The following is a 23472-nucleotide window of genomic DNA, read 5'->3' as shown; positions in this document are numbered from 1 at the left end:
ACCACTCTGCTTGATCCCCATTAGCCCCTGGGCTGATCCTCCAGCTGGCCTAATGCCTGGCAGCCTCATGGGCAAACTGAAGCATGGGGCAGGAGAGGCCCAGCAGCACCCAGGTGTCCTACTTGCCCATTCCTGGCTCCTGCGCAGAGCCCAGGAGTCCTGCCTTCTCTCTGCCCTACCCCCTCCCTCCCACAGTGAGGAGCCCAGGAGTACTGGGGTGGGCCCATGGCCCATCTCCTCCTGGGGTGATGCTTGCTGTGAGGCTGGGCTGGTAGGTGCTGGGTCCCTGGGGTGGGGGTGGCACCAGGCCGGCTGGTACTGGCAGAGGTCCCTTGGGGGAGGGGGGGGGGGGCAGGCCCTGGCACGGAGCTGCTCAGATAAGAGCTGAGCAAACCTGTCCAGCAGGTCCCTCCAGAGCCAGGGCTTAGCGGGGGAGGGACGGTGCCTCCCTGCTTGGGGGCACAGCGGGGCAGGAGCACCAGGCAGGGGCAGGCCGCGCCAGGGGAGCCATGGTGCAGACAGGGGAGCTTGAAGCGTGATACAGCCTGGGCTGGGCCCAGCTTTTCCTAGCGCAGCCAGGGAGGGCAGAGGTCAGATTCCCCGCTCCCCGTCACCAGGCAGGCAGTGAGTGGTCCCAAGAGAATTTCCCAGCCCACCCCCTGGCCCCCACCAGGTTGGTGCCAAGCCTGCAAACTCCTACGCAGCCTGCCCAAATTCGCACCACTGTGCCCGTTGACTCTGGAGCCTAATGATGGCTGCGCTGCTTGGCCAAACCTCTCCATGCCTAGCATGGATGACAGCCTGGTCAGATGACAGCCATGCTTTCGCTGCTGAGGAGCAGGACTCACTGCCAGGGTCTTTGGGGATGCCCGTGGTAGTGTGGGTGCTGGGCGTTGCAAGTACACCCCCCCCCCCACGGCGGGTTGCAGCACCTCTAGCTGCCACCAGGGGGCATCTTCCACTGGACCATGCCACTCCATGCCCTTCTGCCCCTACCACATAGGGCTTGGGGGGCAGCAAAGGCAGAGCCCCCCAGGCTGGTTGCGGGGTGTATGGGCACGGGCATGTCCCCACCAACCCATCTGCCTGCTGGGCTGGGTGGGGAGAGGACAGGGTTTGGGGTGGGAAAATGGGGCCTCTGCCTAGCTGGCTGGCACCTGGGAGACCCACGCTGGCGGGGCCGGCACAGGCTGGCACAGGGGCTCTTCAGCAGGAGGGAGGCACCCTGCTGCCACCATCATGCGGGGGAGGCTGCTCCCAGCCCCTGTGAGGCAGACTGAGGCTGGAGCCGAAGGCACCGGAGGCCAAGACAGGGCAGGGGCTCAGCTCCAGCCTCCTGCAGCCCAGGCCGTGGCCTGAGCCCAAGGGGAATCTGAGCATGACGGGGCATTGGACGCACGCATGTTTTGATTCCTTGCCAAAGAAACGGGGGGCGGGGGGGGCGGCAGTCACTCTACATATACACACTGGTGCATGCACACACACACACACATGCACGAACACGTATGTGCACGAACACACAGGTGTATACACGCAGGTGCAGATAAGCACACCATTATGCATACACAGAAAGGTATGCACACACAGACACATACAAACAGGTACACACACGTGTACAGATGCATACACGAACACAGACGCACAGATGCATACAGACACATACACACATGCGCACACACATGCCCACACGTGCACAGATGCATATACACACAAACATGCACACATGTGCATGCACATATGTATACACACACGTGCCCACATATACAGATGTATAGACACGCACCTGCACACAAACAGATGTGCACACAGACGCATACACAGAAGAACACACATACACAGATGCTCACGCACACACACATACACGTGCATGTGCTCTGGCTTATTGCAACAGCCTTATCGTGGCACCTCCCCTCGGGCCACAATCTCTGCTCCTTAAGCAATGCCAAGACCCAGCCCTGATGTCCCTTTGACCCTCAAAAGCCCTACGTGCCTGTTAGCTCCCAGCAACCTCATTGACCCAATAGATGTGTGTGTGTGTGTGTGTGTGAGTGCACGAGTGTGAGTACGAGTGTGAGACCAAATCACTGCCCTCTGTTTGTAACAGGCATGTGGGCTCCGCGAGTGCCAGGCAGGTCATTAGTCAGATTCCTAATGCTTATTCTTGTAATTAGGGGTAATTACGATGATCGTCTTCCCGGCTTCGTATTCCCCGAGCGCAGCAGGTGGTAGGAGAGTAAACAGAGGAATGTCTGCACTACACACACGCGCGCACATAAACACACACACGTAAAATACACGTAAACACACCCACATATATAAAACACACACATATATGAACATACAAATAAATATGCACACGTACATACACACACATGCACAGACGTATGTGAATAGACCCACACAAAACGCACATACTTAGCCACACATACACATGTATATGAACACACACATATGTGTATGAACGCACAAATAAACACATAAATATGCACACATACATGCACTTGCAAGGATACATGCATAAACACACAACACACAACCACATATGTACACACGTATGAACACACAAACACACACAAACAAGCACACATACATGCACACATGCACAGACATACACATGCATAAACACACAAAGACACACAACCACACGTACACGTGTATGAACACATATATATGAACACACACATAAAATGCACATAAGCACACAATCACATCCATGCACAGAAACATATGCATAAACACATGGCATATAAACATATCTGAACATATGAACACACATGCACATAAATATGTATACAAGCATAAATGTGTACACATGCATGAACACACATAAAACATGTACACAGGTATGAACACAAACATGCATATAAGCATGCACACATACATAAACATGTACACGCACACATGAAAAACACAAGTATAAAAAGCACGTGCACAGATGTAGAAATGCCTGCAAACCTGAACTCAAGCACACACACATAAACATACGCTTGCACCCCCCACACACACATGCACAGACACAGGCAGACAGTCTCACATGCACGGAGGCAAAGAAGCGACTCAGCAACCCCGGACGTGCTGCCCCAAGCCCTGCTCCTCTGTCTGCAGTGTGGCTGTGCCAGGCGCTGTGGTGCCGTATGGTCTGGCTGGGAGGGCAGATCAAGCTGGGGTCTCTGGGCCCCTCCCAGCCGCAGGTGGAGGATCCACATTGAATCTGCCCCGGCCACCTCCTCTGTCCCAGAGCAGGGCAGGAGCCGGAGCAGCACCAGGACCCACGGCATCATCACATGCATCACGCACTGACACACGTGTCACTGCCACGATGCAGTTGTTCCCAGGCACCCAAACCCGGTGCAGTCCTGGGGAGAAGCATCCGGTCCAGTGAGGTATCACACAGGCGGGGGGCCCAACCTTCCACAGGCATCTGCTATTGCAAAGCCTGGACCAATTAAGCTCAATGAATGCCCTTGGCATCACCTAATGCCTGCACTTATCTTCCTGGTGGAGGCGGCGACACTAGTTTTAGTGGTTTCTAAACCTACAGGGTGCCCGGAAGTGTTTCTAGGCTCTCTGCCCACTACACAGCTAATCCAATCCAATCTCTCACTCTGCTTGAGGCTGTTGTCCAGGGGGTCTAGACACCTCTGCCCTGCTGATTTCCAGGCAAGGGATGGCCTATGCCAGAAGGCCTGATTCAAGGAGATCCAGGCATGGATGTGGAGCCCCAGGATGGAGCTCCAGGTTGGGGACCCTGTGGGGGGGCTGCGTTGTGGATGGGAGAGGTTCCCTTGCTCTGACCCCAGCAGCCCAGAGGTGGGACCAGGGAATCTGAGGTTCGATTCCTACTTCTGCTGCTGCTTTGCCTGCTCTGTGCCTCAGTTTCTCCATCTGTAAAATGGGGCTAAAATGGCAGCAATTTTTTTTGCTTTGAGACCCATGGGTCAGGCAAGAGAGAAAGAAAGCCTGGCTGTCCTAGCAGGGGCTGGGACATGGAGTGGCAAGGCCTGATGAAGCCTGCCCGACCCCCAGAAGTGTCCCCTGCGCTAGCTGCTTCCTCTCCTCTCTTCCTACATGTCACAGGACGCAGAGGCCCCGGTCCACAGGGCTCTCGTGTTCAGTCAAGTTGCAGCTAGACCCCATGGGTGTGTTTGCAGGATAGCATCTGGCCCCGCGTGGTTCCTCTGGAGGTTTCTCATGGTCTCCGTGCCAGGTTCAAGCCCACGCCAGGGAGAGACCGTTGCTTTCTGGCACGTTCATCCCACCCACCTCCACTGCCCCTGCCCAGATTGCATAAGGGGAGGCAGCTACTTCCAGCTGGGAACAGGCAGAAACTAGCCTGAGATTGGTAGCATGGAGGCAGCAGGTGTCTGAGCTTGGCCTAGCACCATGGATGGACTTCGGCTGTCTCCAGTCTCCAGGCACAGCATGATCTTCCCTAGCCCCACCAGGACGGGACGTGCCCTGTGCACCGAGGACCTGGGTGTGAAAGGGGTGGATGGCCCTCGGGGGTCCTGATGAGGCCTGCCTGGTTCTCAGGGTTCAAGCAACAGCTTCCAGAGCCTTTCCCTGGGGCTCTGGGTGTCCAGCCCTCCCCAACCAGCCATGCTCTGGGTCCTAATGCCACGAGGAGCCATGAGCCCGGGTTGGCAGCCGCCTGCCCTGGGGCCTGTGCTTGTGTGCTCAGGCACCCCGCAGCAGCCAGGGCTGCTAGACATGCTGGCAGCACGTGCCAGGGGCTCTGACCAGCTGCACTGGACAGGGCTGAGGGGGCACGGCCTGGCTTTCCTGGCTACGGGAGATTGGGTCGGGGGCACAGGGCTTTCTGGGAGGTGGCAGGTTCGCTGGCTTGGCTCAGGGATAAGGCAGTGAATCTCCTTTGGTAGAAAGGGGAGCTCTCGCCATCCATCCCCACACAATATCTATGTATTTTATACCACTCTATTTAGTCCTATACATATCTACCTACCTGCCTACCTATTTATCTCTTCGTCCTTCTCTCCCTCCATACCCATCCCTCTATTTATGCCTCAGACCTCCATCCCTCCCTGCATTTATTGCTATACATATCTACCGACCTACTTATTTACCTACCTACACACTTCCATACATCCACGTACACTCATCTATATCAAAACGTACCTATCCATCTATTCCTATACATATCTACCTACCCTACTTACCTATCTACCCACCTACCTATTTATCCATCCCCTCTATCCCCCATCCATACCACTCTATTTATTCCTATATCTACCTACCTACTTCCACGTATCCATACAGCCTCATCTACATCTACCTATTCCTATACATACCTACCTAGCCCTCCATCCATCCCTTCCACTCTATCTAGTCCTCTATCTACGTACCTACTTCCATATACATTCATCTATATCAAAACATATCTATCTATTCCTATACATATCTACCTACCGATTTGCCCCCTACCTACCTAACTACCCCTCCGTCCATCCCTTCCACTCTGTTTAGTCCTAGATCTACCTACTTCCGTCTCCACTCGCATCCCTGTCTCCCCGGCGCTTACCCCGCGGCACTGCCCGTCTGCCCGCGCCGCATCCGCCGCTCCGCCCTCGATTGCTCAGGTTTGGATCGGGGCGGGCGGCGGCGGCGCGGGGCGCGGGGCCGGGCGCGCGGGGCGTGGCCGTGACGCTGCCCGGGGCGGAGCGGGGCGCGGCAGAGCCGAGCCGAGCCGGGCCGAGGCGAGGCGAGGCGAGGCGCAGACGGGCCGCGAGCCGCGCCGGAGCCGCTCCGGAGTGAGTACCGCGGGGCCGGGTGCAACTGACCAGGGCGGGTCAGTTTCAGCCGGGGGACACTGACCAGGCTGGTGCATGGGGGGGAGCGGGGGTCGCAATGCGTGTCCCCCCCATGCGGCGCCGGGCGGGGCAGGCGCTCGCGTCCCCCGCCCCCATCCGACTTTGCAAACTTTGGGCGCGGGGGGCTGCTCCTGCCCCCCCGGGCATTGCCTCACGCCGTGCCCCCGGGAGGGGCTTCATTTTCTTTGCAAGAAACTCCCCAGGGAGGGAAGGTGGAGGCGGGGGTGGGGGTTGCTGCTTTGATGGCGCCCGCCTTGTGCACGCTGGGCTAGGAGATCCCCCGGGGGACATGGCTCTGCATCGCCCCCCACCCCGTGCACGGGGCTGGGGGAGGGGTGGGGGGAAGCCGGGACTTAAATTTTTTTCCCTTGTTTTTGGGGTTGTTTTTTTTTTCCTTTCTTCCTAAGCAACTTTTTTGTTCCCCCCAGGTTTCTCTGGGGCTGGAGGGGTCGGCTGGGCCTCAGGGGCGGGGGGGATGCAACAGGCCTGGAGGGTGCAAAGGGGCCACGTGGGCAGGGGGAGCAGGGATCCTGCCCCCTGGCCGGGGGATGCTCCGCGGGGCTCGTCTGGGGGTGTCTGCCTCTCGATGTGCCAGGCTGGGCCCTGTGGGCACCTCCTGCCCCAGCTCTCAGCGCCCCCAGGGCGTGGGTGAGGTCCCGCTCCCAGCCTCCTGGACGGAGCCCCCCTGGTCTCTGGGGTCTCCAGGCAGAGAAGATTTAGGAGCTGGCTGGGCTGGAGCCAAGGGGTGACATGCCGAGTGGTGTTACTGCTGTTTCTATCCCGGGGTGTGGGGTGAGGGCAGGACGGGCTTGAAGTGCCAGGCTTGGTTCCCTTCCTCTGTCTGACTGCCCCTGGGGCAAGTCTTTTAGTTGCTGTCCACCTGCCTTGGTTTCCCCTCCACATGAACACATCGCTGCATGGTGCAGGGGGCAGGGAGGGCGCTGAGGGGTTGGAGACCCCTGGGGTGATTAACCCGGGTGCTGGAGAGAGCCCAAGGTGCCTGTGCTGGTGGGATCTGTCAGGCCACGCTTGGGGCGGGGGGGTGGCCCCCAGGGCCCATCCAATTTGTGCCCACGTTTGCAGGAGGGGGCTGAGCCGCCAGACTTGTTCACCGCGCCACCGAGAGCAGGGAGGAGATGGGGGTCCTCTCACAGCTGATGCTGCCCGAACCAAACACACGTGGCCCCAACCAAGGCCTGGCCTCTGCTTTTCTCTCCCTGGTTGCTGTGATGGGGCGCAAGGGGCAATGCAGGGGGGCTGGTGCTGTGCAGCCTCTTTTACCCACTGGCTTGTTGTTCCTGGTGGGCTGATAAGAGCTCTCAGCCTAGAGGTAGCCTCTGTCCCCTACTAGCCATGAGGCCGTGGCCCCAGGCCATGGGCTTTACAGGTCATTGGGCAGCATGGCGGGGTTGACCAGCTGCCCCCCAGCCTGAGCAGGACCTGTTTGGCTGGATACGAAGAGCCCACAGGCAGCTCTTGTTACCCCAGCTTGGCTTTGATTTCTGTCCAGATGAAACGTGGATTGGCGGGGGATGTATACCCTAATTCATGTTGGGAGGGAAAATATCCAGGCCCCCAACATGACGTGTGTGTGCAATGCTTCCACTTTCCAGTGCCCCCTGTGGCCCACGGGGATGGTTAGATTCCCCTCAGGTTGCGTGTCCCGTGGCCCCGTGTTGAGCATTTGGGTCATTGAAAGAGCCGGGGGGCGTTTTTTGGGGCGGGCGCTCAGCACTTCCTGAAACCCAAGCCCTCTCTGCGCTCGGTTTCCAGAATTGCTCGGAAAACCTCGGTCGGAAAACCTCGGTCATCCTCCAGCTGGGAGCGGAGCGGAGTTGCTGAGATCCGGCAAGGGAGGAGGGTGGATGTGGGGGATGACAGCAGCTCAGTGCAGCCCCTACCTGTCCTCTAATTGAGAGGCAGGGGGTATTGGGAGACCTGCTCCTACTTATGCAGCTGCTCTGCCTGGCTTGTTTCTGCCTTGGTTTTGGAGGAGGGGAGGTGGGAAAAGACATAAGTAGTGGCTTGAGTAGAAGTCAGGGTAGGTTGGCACCTTGTAGACTAACCTGAGCGCACACGTCTGTGGGGTAATGCTCCTGTAGTGCATATGATGGCATATCATTGACTTCTTGGGCCCGGAGCTTGCTTCTGATGCTGGCGAAACCCAAGGGCTCTTGGTTTTCGGATTCCCCGTCTCCCCTCTGCTTACCCTGGCCTCCTGGCGCAATGGAGAAACCTGGTAGCTGGGGACTGGCAGAGGCATGCGCTTCCCCTGCTGCCGTAGCGCGAGCTGAAAGCACTGAGATGATCCCGAACGCGGCTGCATGGAGCCGGGATGACAATAGTGGCCTGGGCCCAATGGCCTTACGGGCTCCTTGTTCCACCAGGGTTCATGTGCATGTGTACATACATGCTACGCTGGGGCTGCCATGTGAGGAACGAGACAGGACCTGGCGTGTTGCTGGCACTGGACCTGGCTCCCATGGCTGAATCATTGGATCCAGCTGGGCTCCATCCTTATCTCCCATGGGCTGCGCCTGCTGGGAGCCGGGTTCCCACAGGTGGGCGGCATTTGTGTTTCACTTTGGCGCAGCTGCTAACGGCACCCTGCTTTTGATTGTGGGATGAAATCCCCCCAGGCCTCTTCATTTTAAAGCCCTTCCCAGCAGTGGGTTCGGATGGGCAGGGTTGTGGGATCTCCCACACTTGTAATTAGTGTGAGGCGGCTGATGTCAGTTTTCCTTGGGGTTAATTAAGCAACTTTAATTAAAATACAGTCTCTAGGTGATCTTGGAAGCAGGGGAGCAACGAAGCCTTTTTCTCAGAGTAACTGCTGCTGTTTGTGGGGCTCTGCCTGGGCGGGTGAGAGGGGAAGGAGCTTGTGGGGGGGCCTGGCCCAGCTTGCTTGTCCCTGGGGGTCTCCTCCAGGCTGGGGTGGGTTGGCGTGGCCTAGGCCGAAGCCTGCTTTGCACGGTTATCTGCACGGGATGGCAATGCCAGGAGATGCGCCCACCCCAGCCTGTCTCAGTCTGCCGGGTGCAGCACGTGCATCCCCCCAAGCTGTCTGGCACCCTGGGTCCTGCTCCCTGCGTTGCCCTGCTGTTGGACCCTGAGTTGGGCAGTTAGGAGCCAAGCACAGGGCAGTGGGCATGTGGGTTCATCCCCCAGTGAGCTCCTGGCACTGGGGCAGGCGCTGGCACCATGCCCCAGCTGAGCCCTGGCCCATCTGGGCGCACTGGGGGTCCAGGCCGGGGAGCTCCTCCGGTGCTGCGTGTCTCCGTTTGCTGGGAATCGTCCAAGGCTCTTGGTTTGCAGACGAGCCCGGGGCTTAGCTGAGGGTAGGGGCAAACCAGCCCTGTCTCCTCCCCAGCTACCACTGCGATCCCTTTTCCCAGCCCCATCTGCTGATCTTCTTTCTGTTCCCTGCCCCATCAGCTGCTTTGCCTTCTGTCTGATCTGTTGCTCTGCTTTCTGCCCTGTGGCCCTCACCCCATCAGTTGCTCTGGTTTCTGATCTCTGCTCCCTTTTTGATTTGTTGTTCTGGTTTCTGCTTCTTGCCCTGTGCCCCCTGGCTGCTCTCCTTTCTTGCCCCTGCCCTCTGTTCCCTGTCTGATCTGTTGCTCTGCTTTTTGCTCCCTGCCCCACCTGCCACTGCTGCCTGTCTCCTCTCTGATCTGTCACTTGCCACTTGTGTCTCACAGTGGCCGCCCTGGCGTGGCTTGCGGCTCGGGACTGGGAGATATGGGGTATGTTCGTCTAATACCTAGGCCTGCGGGGGGGGTGTGGCAGGACCCTGTCTGGGTGCCCCTAAGAGAGTCTGACCACGCGCCATTCCTGAAAGGGGGGGGTGGGCATGCCTAGGGGGTGCCATGTGCTAGGGGCTGCATGTACTGCAGGGCAAGAAGTGGCACATGGGATAGACCCTCTCCTTCCATGCAAGGCAGCAAACTCATTGCCTCCCTGCGCCAGGCTCGGGGTTCATCAGGGCTGGCCCCCCCGCGCCAGGCTTGGGGTTCATCGGGGCTGTGTGGGTGGGTGCCATGGGGCGTCTGGCCCACCTCTTGCCCAGGTGGTAGCATTCATTAATCCTTGCATGACCCAGCTGATACCTCTGCTCTGGGATTCCTGCCTGGCCCTGATGCAAGATCCCCTGGGTAAAAATGTGGGGGGGGGTCAAAGCCCCTTCCCATGACGGGAGAGTAAACTGGGCTTGCTACTCGCTCTCTGCAGCCGCTACAGCCCCAGCCCTCTTGGGCCCACAGCTATGCTGTGCTAGGGGGCTGTGTTGCTTCACCCCGATTGGGATGCTTCAGGGGTTGCCACTGGCTCCTACATTGATCTATAGGAAGTAGGTGTCCAGATCTCCTAGGCTGCATGCAGCAGCTCAGCTGGTGTCTGGGGAGGAGGTGGTGACCCCTCCTCAGGTATCTTAGGGGACAGATGCCATGTTAAACCCTCCTGGTAGGGTGCAGGGAAGCTCCGACAGCCCCCTGTCCTGTGAAGGCAGCAGGGAGCGTGGCACAGTGGTTACAGCTAGCGGAGGCCGACAGGACTCCTGGGTTCCACGCTTGCAGCCGGCTTCAGGCCGGTTGCTTCGCCCTTCCCCGTGCCACTGGGTAGTGCCAGGCGCTGGATGAACGTGCCACGGACACCATCATGCCACAGAGACCGTGTGCTCCCCTGACTGTAACTTGCAGGCCAGCATGAAGGGCTTGAGACCTTTTTAAATGCCCAGTGGGCACCCCCCAGCCCTTTAAAAGCCCCAAGATTCACCCTGGGCCCCTTCTCTGGCAGGGACAGCCCTGCCCACTGCCCTGGCTCTGTGACTAGGGCCTGGAGTGGGAGCCCAACAGAGCTGCTTTGTCTGCCTGAAGAGGAGGAGGGGATGAAGGCAAATAGAAACTGCTACTTCTTCAAGTAGATGAGCTAATATTAGGTCTGGCAGGGCTGCTGGGGCGCGGTGCTCTGGGCCAGCCTGCTCCTGAAGGGAAATATTGATTGCCCCGGCCTGTTGTGTATCCGCATCATGGCCACTGGCCTTGGGCTTTGGCAGCAGGGGTCGATTTTGGCTGCTTCCAGCACCCCGGAGTCGGGGTCCTGCGGGGGAACAGGTCCCATCCCCCACAGAGAGTGGGGCTGTACCTTTGTGACAGTGAAATGGCCCCTGTCCCAGGTGGTGATTGGGTGGGGGCAACTAAGGTATGAGGAGGGGAATTGACCGCCCAAGGCAGCGGTGGAATCCAGGTGTCTTGCCTCAGTTTTCCCATCTGTATAATGGATGCAGGGGGCCCTTCCTCCTTTGTGGGGTTGTGATCAGTGGCATGGGACGACTGTCAGAGCTGCAGGGTGTTTGGGCAGAGGGGGTGGTCAGGCCTGGGCTGTGAGCTTCCCTGCTAGAGTGCAGGCAGCAGCCGCTGGGGGTGGGTTGGGGCCCCTCCGCCATTGGGGATCAGGCGGGTGCCCCTAGTCCCAGCGCCCGGCTGGAACCTGAGCCATTTGGGGCTTGTCTGAGTTCCTGCCCGAGCCTGTTTGGTCAGATGATCTGCTTCCCTCTTCCGCCTGGTGAGGGGGGTGGCGAGCCCCACGCCAGGCACTGCCCGCCTGGGAGGGACTTGCCTGGCCTGGGCCCGGCCCCTTCCTTCTCCGCCCCCTCTGCCAGGCCTGGCGCTTCCAGGTTTTGGTATCTCACACCTGAGGTGGGGGGGCACAAGCATAGGGCCCTGCTAATCCTTCCCCCTGCCCAGCATCCACTCAGCTGTGCTGCCATGCTGGGCACTCGCCCCTTGATTCCCACTCCAGCCTGGGCTCCAGCCCCCTTGGAGGGCAGTTCCCCCCCCCCTTCCCCCTCCCTCAAAAAAAAAAAAAGTTTATTGCCCCTGAGCAGGATAAGTACTCCCCTCCCTCAGTTTCCCCCCTGTGTGAGACTGGAGGTGCTGACCCCAGTGTGTGGGCTTTAGGGGGTGAGGAGGTTGGGTGCCAGGGACTGGGTGGAGGTGAGCATACAGCGCCAGGCGCCACCATCCCAGGGGGCCGTGTGGATCGGGCTGGGGGCTCCCCAACGAGCCCGGCTGCATTGGAGCAGGAAGGCAGAGGGTTTCCATGTCTCCTTGGTGCTTCAACCTTCCCTGGTTGCCCGTGGGTCAGGGGAAGGGGATGGGAGTCTGCACCAGGCCCAGTCTGGGCGGTCGTGGGAGCCCTCTCTGACCCGGGCGGTGACAGTCAGACACGGGGTTGAGTACAGGCTCCCTGCCCTGGGGACAGCTCGTCCCCTTCCCGAGCATGCAGCCTCGTGCTGCTTGAATGGCTCTGGGTCCCCTCGCACCAGGCACCGTACAAACCCCAAGGGACTTTGCTGCCTTGTGCTCCCTCCCCCCAATCCTAGTCATCTGGAGAGCGTCTTCAGTCGCTTGCATGTCAGTCATTCCCTGGGACTCAAAAGTGTCAGGCTTGTATATGAAGCCACAGGGGGGTGGGTTACAAGACCCCCCGCTCCCCTTTCTGTGCTGATCCACTATGGTCACAAGTTGTCACAGCCTCAGCTGTCAGATCTCGGCTCCCGGCTTCTCTTTTTTCACCCCATCTTCTGCAGCTGTGGAGGCTGGGACTTCTCCCCTGACTCCAGGAGATGGGAATTTAAGGCTAGGTGGGGGAAGCCCTACTGTATAGGGCCAGCTGCAAACCAGGGGTTTCCTCCCGTGAGACTGACCGGCTCTGATCCCTGCCCCTCTGCTCCATGCTGGGCATGGATTATACCAGGGCTGGGTCTGCCCCTGGGTTGAGCTGCAGATGGGCAGGTCTGGCACCTCTGGTGTTGGGAGCCCTGGGAATCCCCCTCCCCTGGGTCATGGCAGGAGGCAGGTGGAGGAGCCAGACCGGGTGATCGAGGCCCTGAGATAATCCTGGACCCTTCCCCCTTCCTTCCTTGCCCAGAGTCGGGTTGTCCGTTAATCATCTCTGTGACACTCTGGGCCGGGGGCAAAGTCCTGGAGCTCGGGCCCAGCTAGCAGGCCAGGATTGCTCAACTGCAAGGTGCTGGCGTGTCTGGGTGAGTGAAGTGGAGGAGCTGGATGCTCCAGGAGATGGTAGTTCAAGGGAACAGGGCACGGCCAAGGGTCCCCCTCCCTGTCCCCTCTGCTAGCAGCGTCTGGAGTCCCGGCTGCATCGTGATGCCCAGGGTCAGGGGGGCTCTGTGCCACCCCCCCGAACCCTTCCCTAGATCCCATCTCCATGGCAGCAACTGCCCTGCTCCCACCCAGAGGCGGTTGCATTTTAGGGTGGGCTGGGAAATGGGGCAGCCTCCAGGGGGTTTTGCCATCCCGTGTTCCCTGCTCTGAGGCACAGGTTGAATTTTTCCCCATATCTCTGCAGCAGCCTAGGGGAGGCTCCAGTCTTGCCCATCTCTTGTCCTGGGTCTGTGGAGCACCTAGCACTGTGGGGCGACCTGATCTTAGTCAGGGGGGTGCTACTGGGGGACTTGGTCCCATGCTGGCACCGTGGCTACTAGGGACATGGTGGCGTCTCTTAGCGACCGTCGGCCAGGCCTGGGCATGGCAGCAGATGCGCATGTGCCTTTGGGAGCACCTGGCACCAGGCTGAGTGTAGCAGAGTTGGAGCCTGAGCCATCTGGGTTGGGGGCTGGTTTGGGGGTTCAGACCAGCCAGCTGGAGGGGGCAGGCGTGGATGGGTGGGCTGTGGTGTTAGTGGTGGGATACGGGCCTGCTTGGCTGGCTGTCCTGCTGGTGGCGGGGAGGGGAGCGGTGCCCAGCCACAGTGCGTCCTGATCCCTCCCAGCTTCTCCTCCACTGACCTTGTAGGCACCTGCCTGGCAGGCCCTAACCCTGGCTGTGCCCAAACCAGCCCTGAGCTCTACCAGGGACCATGGCGCTGGGGTTCTGGGTTTGAGTGGGTGCGTCTCCCATGCCAAGGGCTGGCGCCTGGCCCATGCACGAGAGAGGGTGCAGCTGAGCCAGGCCAGGACCCCAAAGCTTCGGCCCAGGCCTGGTCTGGGTAGGCAGGGACTGTGCTGGGTTGTGGAGCCCCCTTGCCAACTGTGTCCCCACCCTGACTCAGTGGACCGGAGCAGGGGCAAAGTCTGTACACGGAGGCCAGCCCAGTCCATGGGGCTTGGAGGTGGGGGGGAGGGTCTGGGGCCGCAGCTCATGGGGGTATGGCCATAGGACCCAGCTTCTGGGGGTGCTGGAGGCATCCAGAGCATCCACCCCATGGGCAGCGATGGGGGTCTCGGGCCCAGGATCTCGGGGCTTCCAGCTGCCTGGTGGGGTGAGGTGGGGATGGGGGCTTTTCATGTGCCTGCCTGGCCCCAGCCCAGTGCTCTGCTCCCTGCCCCCTGGGCATGGCGCAGAGGGAGCAGAAGGAAAGTGGGAGTTGGCTTTTAGGATCCCGGCCCGTTTTTGGGGCAGAGCTGGGTGTCCTGATCCATGGTCCCTGGGCTGCCAGTGAATCGCCCCTATCCAGCCCTGTCACCTCCCCTCCTCTGTGTGCGTGTGTGTGAAACGTGTGTGATACAGCCTGCAGGCCGCCACTGCCACAGAGCCAGGGGCAGCTGCAGCCCAGACAGCCAGACTCCTGGGTCCTGTTCCCAAGCTGCCATCCGGACCTCTCTCTTAATGGTCACCCAGGGGTGTTTTGTTTTCCAGGGTTGATATTTGAGACAAGCCCTGACACGGGCCATGTCCTAATCCAGCCAGCCTGCATGTGTGTGTACACATGCTCACACCCAGTGCTCCCAGTCTAGACTCTCTGGGGTTTGCACCGGCTGGGAGGCCATGTTCCGGTCTCCCATCTCCATCTGGATCAGGGCTGCTAACGCCACCCTGGGCTGCTTCCCTTTGTCGATGTGGGGATTTGGGAGCCTTTCTGGTAGGGGAAGGGGCTGGTTGCCAGCCAGGAGGATGAGGAGGCTGGGGGTGACGTGTGGATGCTCCCAGCTGGGGAGGAGGCTTGCACCTCTTGGACCCGGAGGCCATGATGCTCTGGTGAGATGCTGGCGCTGGGCTGTGAGCAGCGCAGGGGGGACAAATCTCTGGCAGGACGTGAGCCAGGTTGTAGACTGGTGTTTCATAGCACTATCCAGAGGCAGGAAACCCTGAGAAGGGGTAAGAGCATTTTGCAGTATCCCGAGGCAGACAGTTAGTGCTCCTTGTCCTGGGACAACGGGCCCGGGTGTCTGTATGCTTGCGCTTTGTTTTGGGCTTCTCCTGGCATGAAGCTGTGACCTCTGTAGCCTAAGTACCAGTGCTAATGGCACCTGTCCTGGCACAGAGAGGACCAGCGGCAGCCGGGACGGTCCTTTCTTTCAGGAGTCTGACTCTGTCCCAGCAAGTGATACCACCCCCGAGGTCTCTGGCTCCGCATGCTGCTCCTGCGCTCAGATCCTCTCCCAGCCACGCGCCGGCATCTCCCGGGCACAGCAAACTTGCTTGCCCAGCCGGCGTCGGGGGTCTGCCCGGCTGCAAGCATTGTCCACACTGGGGGCGTGATGGGTTGAACCTGTAGCCGTGCGGAGACTGCGATGCCTGGGGTGCCCATCTGATCCACGGGTGGATCTGAGGAAGGCTCTGTGGGGCCCCAGGCACTTGATTTTTATTTTTTAATTGTTTTTTTCCCCTCCCACGTCTGTGTCTCTCCATCCCGCTGCTCTACAATAATCCTCCAGCCCCTGAGGCGCCTGCAGCTCCTGCCCTGCCAAGAGACCCCAGGGCGCGTCTGCCATGAAGCCTCTCCGCCCACGCCAGGGGTGTGGCTACCCGGGGCTGTGCTGCGGCACGCGGCGTTGGCGGAGGGAGGATCCGCAGCACACGCCTGGCTCCGCTTCGGGGCTGCCACCCTGCCCATTTCCACCTGGGAGGGATGAACAGTACCCGGCGCGAGCTGACGAACCCCCTGGGGCCCAAAAGGGCTGGAGCTGGGGGCCATCAGCGCCCGGGCGCATGGGGCCGGGGCTGTGCGGGGACCAGGTTGCCCTCACCCAGGCCTCGCCGGACGAGGCCGACCTCGGTGAGGCCGGTGGGTGGCTGTGGGCTACAGGAGCATCCTTCTTCCCTGGCTGGACCCCATTGGGCTCTGGGCAGCCAGGGTGTCCGTGGGTGCAGCCGGCCGAGCCCCCGGCCCGGCTCCAGCTGCCGGCGTCTCAATGCCTCCATTGAGCTGCGGGGAGGCCGGGCGCTCGTCCCAGCCACGTGCAGCCGCCTTCCCTCCCGGTGCTGTCGGGCCCTGGCCCCGGTGCCCCCGCGCTGCGCTGGCCGATGCCTTGATTGCTTCTCCCGCGGGCCCTGCCAGGACGGGGCAGCGTGGAGCCAGGGGGCGCGTGCTGGCTCCCAGCCTCTGATGCCAGCGAGTGCGGGGACCCCAAGGGGAACGTGGCCCCTCGGTGCCACGAGCTGCCCCCTCCGATCGGGCGGGAACCGAGGCACCAACAGGAGAGGAGTGAAACGGGGTGCAGGGGCCCTGGGTCGCGCCTCCGAGGGGCCGGGGCATCTCCTCGCACCCAGTCCCGAAGGCCTCGCCTCCTTCCCCATTGGTGCAGAGCCTCGCCGGCCCCGCCCCCCACTTCCTGTCCCAAACGGTCACCGGCTTCGAACGGCCGCAGTGTTCCGGCCAGGGCGGGGCGGGGCGGGGGTGCGGGCGGGGGTGCGGGCGGGCAGGCGGCCGCCTGGGGGACGGGGATGGGGCTGGCGGGTCTCGCCGCGGCTGTGCACCTCCATGCCACGGCTGGGGACAGGTGGGGCTGGGGGCTGGGGCTGAGGGGTATCGAGGCCGGGCCGGGGGGCTGGGGCGCGGCTGACCCCGCGCTGTCCCGCAGGATGTTGCAGACGCTGTACAACTGCTTCTGGTGGGACCGGCTGTGGCTGCCGGCCAACCTGACATGGGCCGACCTGGAGGACCGCGATGGCCGGGTCTACGCCAAGGCGGCCGACCTGTACATCATCCTGCCCCTCGCCTTCCTCTTCCTCCTCGTCCGGCACCTCTTTGAGATGTAAGTATGGGGCAGGGAGGGGGGGTTCAGCTGCTGGGTGCCCTGTGGACCCATCTGGGGGTGCGGTAGGAGCCGGGCTGTACCAGGCACCAGGTGTCCAGGGTCCCCATGAGCCCTCCCCCTGCCTTTGAGCTGGGGATGGGACCCAGGCGACCGGGCTCCACTCCCCTGCTCCACCCCACTAAGCCAGGTTACGAGCTCAGGTGTCCTGAACCCCCCCAGACCAGCGGACCCCCTCTTCCTCCCATCCCCAGGCTGCCCTGAGCCCTGGGCTGAGCTGCAGTCCACCCCCCCAGCCCGCATGGGGGCAGGGCCGGGCCGCGGGCAGCACAATGGGGCGCTTTGTGCCTCCCAGTGGTGGTGGCGGTGCCGGGGGGCCAGCATGTCGCCACAGGCACAGACTGGCTTTGTTGGGCACCCACGGCAGGGCACTGCGGGGGGGGAGGAGCCCGCTGGGAGCTCTGCCTGCTCCGTAGACTGAGAACAGCTGGTTTTGGGGGGCGTTCCTGGTGCCCCCCATCACTCCCAGCCAGGATTGGGCCCGCTGCGGCAGGGGTGAGAGCAGTACCCTGGGGTAAAGCCTGTCGCAAGCAGATGAGCCCCAGCTGGTCTTGTCTGACTGCCCCCCACCCCAGGATTGGGGTAGATATCAGTGACCCTGGGGCAAGTGCACATGATCTGCCCTGGGGTAACTCCCTGATCCTTCCCCCTCCTGCCCCCACCCTGGTGGCCTCCGTGACTTCTTCCCAGTTGCTCCCAGGAGCTAGTCCCAGTTGGGGGCGGCTGCAGAGATCCCTTGTCATGGGTGATTTCAGGGCTGGGGGGGATGAGGGGCCTGCTGGCAGGTCGCTGAGCGCTCCCCAGGGGGGCTCCGTGCCCCGTGCTGCCATGGGGGATCTGAAGCATGGGGCAGTGGCAGTGACACTCCCAAGTTTGGACCCCAGGTGTCCAGGGCACTCTTCACTAGGCCACGTTGCCACCGAAGGGAGCAGGAGCTCCTTGTTCTCCAGGGGTGGGGGGCAGCCATGTGGACGTCTAACCTCCCCCAACCCCCCAGGTACGTGGCCACCCCATTGGCCGGACTCTTGAACGTCAAGGAGAAGGTGCGGTTGAAAGCCAGCCCCAACCCCACTCTGGAGCAGTTTTACGTCACGGCCTCCAAGCACCCCAAGCAGGTACGAGGGGCCCCTGCTGGCCCTGGGGGAGCAAGCTAGGGTCCCTCCCACCTCCCTGAGCCCCTGGGGGGGTCTGACTTGGGGGTCTCCACATGTAGTGAAGCCCTGGGAAGGAGGGGAGGTAAGGGGCCCAGTGCCCGGGCAGTTGGGCACTGCAGGACCCCTGTGCTGGTCCTGATTATGAGAGGGGGCAGGGGGCTATGGGTTGGGAGTGAGGGGCACTGATGTGGGGGGGCAGGTTCTGGTTTCACCCAAAAAATTGGGGCTCAGACATGGCCCCCGGGGCTCCGAGTTGGCCCCAGCGGCCGGACAGACGGATGATAAGCCACTGGGGTCTCCCCCCGCTAGACGGATGTGGAGCTGCTGGCCAAGAGCAGCGGCTGCTCGATGCGGCAGGTGGAGCGCTGGTTCCGGCGCCGGCGCAACCAGGACCGGCCCAGCCTGCTCAAGAAGTTCCGGGAAGCCAGGTAGGAGCCGGGCCGGTGGTTGTGGGGGGGTGAGGGGCCCAGCTGGGCTGCGGGGGTGGGCAGGGAGCTGCCTGGAGCCCTCCCAGTACCAGCCCTTGGGGCATGGCAGGGCATAACTTTCTCAGCATCTTGGAGAAGGGCCTGGCCCTGCTGGGAAACTGAGGCATGGGGAGGGGTGGAGACAGAAGAAGGCAGTGGGAGTGGAGCCGGAGAAAGAGCCCAGGAGTCCTGGCTCTCCTGCTCCTGCCCTGCAGCCCTCCCCGACCTGGGGAGAGAACCCAGGAGTCCTGGCTCCCAGCCCCTAGCTCCAGGGGGGTCAGGGAGGGAAGGAAGCACCCATGGGCCCCAGCACTTTTCTCCCTGCCCCACATCAGCCCCTACAGCCTGGGCTGAGCCCCCATAGGGAGCAAATGGCACCAGGGATGTCCAAGTCAGCACTGCCTCCGGCTCCAGGCTCTGCTCCTGGGTGGGGACTTTCCTAGGGTCCTGTTTTCCCCCCTGACTAGTGCAGGTCTGAGCACTGTCTGCTTCCTTCTTCCAGTTGGCGATTCACCTTTTACCTTCTTGCTTTCATTGCTGGCATGGCCGTCATAGTGGATGTAAGTAGGACCCTGCCCCCCTCGCCCCTGGCCCCCACAGCCTGGCAGAGCTGTGCGCCAACCTCGGTCTCTGCTTCTCTCCTGGCAGAAACCCTGGTTCTACGACCTGCGGGAAGTGTGGAAAGGCTACCCCATCCAGGTGAGTGCCCGCAGGACGGCCCCCATACTCCCCACCCCATCCAGGTGAGTGCCTACAGGACCACAGGAGTTGCCCTGCTCTGGGATACAGCTGGGGAATCCCCATGGGATGGAGCAGTGCAGGGTATAGGACACACGACCACAGGGTCACAAACTGGGGTGGCGGGGGACCCAGGCCTGGCTCAGCCCAGCCCCCTTGGCTTTGCAGAGCATGCTGCCCTCCCAATACTGGTACTACATGATTGAGCTGTCCTTCTACTGGTCCCTGCTCTTCAGCATCGCCTCCGACGTTAAGCGCAAGGTAGGGGACCTCGATCCGGGGCAGGGGGCTGAGATCTGGCAGCTCCTGGCTGGCCCTGCCAGCCCCCCCAAACCAGCCCCACCCTATGGCTGGTGCTGTCTGATACTCCCACCTTGTGCTGGGGTGGGACAGGAGCCAGGCCGGGGTCCAGAACCCCCTCCTGGGTCCCCCTGGTGGTGCAAGGCTTGGCAGGATTTAACCCTCTCCCTTTATGGCAGGACTTCAAAGAGCAGGTCATCCACCACGTGGCAACCATCATCCTGATCAGCTTCTCCTGGTTTGCCAACTACATCCGAGCGGGGACCCTGATCATGGCCCTGCACGACGCCTCTGACTACCTGCTGGAGGTATGGCCCACTGGGACTCTTGGGTTCCCCAGCTTGCTGCCTCCAGCCGTCAGTCACAGCCACGAGGCCGTGGAGACACCGTGCCCAGCAGCTGCCTCCTGGCAAAGGCTGAGCACCTGGGATGGGTGGAGAGGGTCTGACAGCACCAGTGCCAGGCAGGGAACCCATAAGTCCCGACTCCCATCTTCTGGGCTGGGCTGGGCTGGGCTGGTGGGGGGAAATCTCTTACCGTGTACAGCACCTGGTGCACTGGGTCTGTGCAGCCCCAGGGTTGGGGGGGGAGGTCCTGGTTTCGGCTTCAGTGAGGTCACAAGGGGCTGGGCCTAGGTCCCAGCACAGCTGAGGACCGAACCCTGGTCCCCTGACCCATCCCCTCGCCTCCCAGTCTGCCAAGATGTTCAACTATGCTGGCTGGAAGAACACCTGCAACAACATCTTCATTGTCTTTGCCGCCGTCTTCATCGTCACCCGCCTGATCATCCTGCCTTTCTGGTGAGCCCCGGCCCCGCACCCATTGCGAGGGGCAGCCCCAGAGATGGGTGGGAAGGACCCCAGTCTGTTCCCTCCTGACCCCTGCAGACCTGAAGCATGTGGTGGGTGGGCTTATCCAAATGGCAGAGTCCTGTCTCTGGAAGCTGTGCAGGTGTCTAAATCCCCTTGGAAGCCTCTGAGGCTTTGGCTTCTGAGCCCCCACACCGGTCTGTGCCTTCCCTGTCGCCTCCAGGACCCCCTACACTTGCTCAGAAATAACACCCACCCCTCCACCATATCCCTAGGAGATGGGGGCTCTGCCCCAACCTGACTGCGCAGCCCAATGGCTGGTCTGAAATTCAGCTCACACCCCAGCTCTGGGCTATTCATACCCAGGCTCTGAGCCTCCTGGGGGCAGCTCTGGCCTTCTTTGCCTGCAAGAGGGTAGAGCCTGACCTGAATGAGAGCACCGGGGCCTCTGAGGCTGTGGGCTTAGGGTTCCTTTAAGAGGGTGAGGCGAGCAGCCCACCGTGAGGCTCGGGGTAAAGGGCAGCAAGCTGGTAGCTCACCATCCCCGCAACAAAGCGGGGGCTGTATGAATGCTGATGATCTCTAGCTTGCGGGCCCATGCATGCCCATTTTACAGATAGGAAAACCAAGGCCTGGAGCAGCACGGCAACAGGCCTACCATGGCAGATGTCCGGAGCCCCTTCCCTGTGCTGTGGGCAGCTAAGGGGACGGGATGGGACACCCCAGGGTGACCATCCTGCTTTTTCTACCCCCCCACAGGATCATGCACTGCACGGTGGTGTACCCCCTGGACCTGTACCCAGCCTTCTTCGGCTACTACTTCTTCAACACCATGATGGCCGTGCTGCTGACACTCCATGTCTTCTGGGCCTACCTCATCATCCGCATGGCCCAGAAGTTCATAACTGGAAAGGCGAGTTGGCAGAGTTGGGGAGCCCTCCCCCCCACTTTGCATTGGGTGTCTTGGGGCAGTCTGCCCCGCCCTTGCAGAACTGGTCACATGGCAGCTGCTGCTGCAGGGTGAGGGGGGACGGGGCTGGCATGGAGGCCTCTCCAATGGAGAAAAGCTTCCTACTGTATTTTCTCTCACATACACCCCCCCAGAATATAACACGCACCTTGCTTTTAAAAAAGCAGAAGTTGGGGCACCCCATACTTTCTTGTAGCGTGTAACTGGGTAGCAGCAGTGAGAGAGCAGAGCCTGTTCATTGTTCTGCTGCCCAGGCGGAGATGCTCTTACTGTATTCTTTGCATATAACCTGCACTCCAGGCTCCAGCTGCTGAGTTTTCAGGGGGTGGGAGGGGAAGCGCGTTGTATGCAAGATATGGTGAGTGGCGGGTGGGGGGTGGGACGTAGTCCCTTTTCTGCCATGGGGGTGGCTAAAGAGTAGGTGGGTCTTGAGAAGGGGGGTCCTGACTTGCAGGGAACAGAGATGCCAAAGCGACAGCAGTGCCCCTAGACTCCTGGGTCCCAGACTCTCTTGACCCTGAATCCGTTCCCCCACACCCGTCCCTTTTCTCCAGGTGGTGGAGGACGAGCGGAGCGACCGGGAGGAGACAGACAACAGTGAGGAGGAGGAGGAGGTGACAAAGAACGGGCCAATCTCCAACGGCCACCCTGTGCTCAACAACAACCACCGCAAGACCGACTGAGTGGCGCGGCCTGGCCCCCCACCCACCCCAGCCCTGCCCCATCCACCCCCCAGTGCCACAGGTCCCAGGTGCCCGAGACTTCACAAGGACTCGATTCCAGCCTGCCACGGTCTGTAGGGCAAAGACCCCCCTCCCCTCCTGGGCTAGCGGGAACAGCCGGCTCCTTACCGGCCCCCAGGTGGCCCCCCCCACCCCGTGCAGCCTGGCCGGCGGCGGGGAGGGGGCTCCTGCCCCCCCCTCTGCATTCCTCTTCACCCAGCTGCCTTAATGTCAACCCCGCAGGCGAGGCCTCCCCCTGGCAGCGGGGATCAGGCCCAGGCAGATGTTCTCAATCCTGGTTCTTTACATCCCTTTTTTCCACCCCTCACTCCTGAGCCTGGTGTGGGGGCTCCCCCTTGCCCCACTCAGCCGTGGGTCCCAGCACTGCGTGTCTCCCTGCAGCGGGCTCCCCTCGCCTCCCTGGGTATGAGCTCCAGCGAGGGGCCCGTTTGAAATTGCAGGGAAGCTGTGGAGCCGCCTGGCTCCGAGGCTGTCGGAGCAGCCAACGCCCGGCTTCTTCCGCGTGCCTGAGATCTTAGAGTCTGGCCTGCAGCGGGGCTGGGCTTTTGGCCTCTCCTCCCACCCCCATGCCGCGTTGCAGACCCGGGCTCTCTGCCCAGCTCCCAGGTCAGCCACGGGCTCTCCACTGGTGGCAGGAACGCCAAACCTAAGTGCCTCCCGCCAGCTGCCCCTAGCAGGAACGCCGGGAACGTGGCCTCGTTTCCCTCCTCCCTGCCGGCTCGCGGATCCAAGTGCCTGTCGCCCTCCTGCTATAAGCTGTGGCGGCCAGGATAGCCGAGAACACTAGTGAAGGCAGCGGTGGGGGGAGCCGGAGCGTCCGGGCTCCCTTCCCGATGCCTGCTTCCTTAGGAAGAGAAACCCCTTTGCCTCCCTCGTTGGCTGAGCAAATTGGGCTCTGACCCCATCTATTAAAAGCCAGGCCCTCCGGCGCCCTCTTGTCCCCGCCCTGTCCCTTGCCCTGCCCTGGCTGCCAAAGGACAAACACCTTTGCAACAGACGTGTTTTTTTTCTATTTATTTTGATATAGGACTGAGTGCAGACAGGAACGAAGGGGCCAGGCAGTGGGGGGGACCAGTTCTGCCTCGCAGTGGGCAGAGGGGTTGGAGAATGGACCAGTAACTGAACCGCAGACCAAAATGGGTTTTGTTTTTGGTTTTTGGTTTTTTTTTTCTTTTGTTTTTTTTTTTAAAGTTTAAATATATTAGAATGGAAACTAATAAACTTGTGTAAAGATGGACCCTGCGTGTGTGTGCATGTTTGCATTTGCATGTGTGCCTGTGTGTATGTTTGCATGTATGTGTTGGATGGGGGGGGTGCTTGTATGTTTACATTTATATGTGTGTGGTGGGTGGCTGTGTGTGCCTGTGTGCTTGCACTTACATGTGTGAGTGGTGGCTGGCTGTGTGT

General features: G+C 61.1%; 1 protein-coding gene across 1 annotated transcript; it reads left to right on the top strand.

The window, feature by feature from the left end:
• The first annotated feature begins 5664 nt into the window (after positions 1-5664).
• On the top strand, positions 5665-23302 carry CERS2 (ceramide synthase 2). The gene is made up of 11 exons (XM_006274613.4): positions 5665-5768; positions 16651-16824; positions 17882-17999; positions 18348-18466; positions 19008-19065; positions 19154-19204; positions 19412-19504; positions 19723-19851; positions 20237-20343; positions 21112-21265; positions 21877-23302. Exons 2-11 carry the CDS (start codon positions 16652-16654, stop codon positions 22003-22005), a joined length of 1131 nt encoding a protein of 376 aa, XP_006274675.1. The 5' UTR covers positions 5665-5768; position 16651; the 3' UTR covers positions 22006-23302.
• The last annotated feature ends 170 nt before the right edge of the window (positions 23303-23472 follow it).

The sequence above is a fragment of the Alligator mississippiensis genome, chromosome 15 (assembly GCF_030867095.1).
Source record: "Alligator mississippiensis isolate rAllMis1 chromosome 15, rAllMis1, whole genome shotgun sequence".
Lineage (NCBI taxonomy): Eukaryota > Metazoa > Chordata > Crocodylia > Alligatoridae > Alligator > Alligator mississippiensis.
The sequence above is the reverse complement of the archived record's forward strand: the minus strand, read 5'-3'. Positions and strand labels throughout refer to the sequence as shown.

Coding starts and splice junctions, on each gene's coding strand:
- CERS2 (XM_006274613.4), top strand. CDS start 16,652: ATGTTGCAGACGCTGTACAACTGCTTCTGGTGGGACCGGCTGTGGCTG. Junction 18,467..19,007: donor AAGAAGTTCCGGGAAGCCAG/GTAGGAGCCGGG, acceptor TCCTTCTTCCAG/TTGGCGATTCACCTTTTACC. Junction 19,505..19,722: donor CCTCCGACGTTAAGCGCAAG/GTAGGGGACCTC, acceptor CCTTTATGGCAG/GACTTCAAAGAGCAGGTCAT.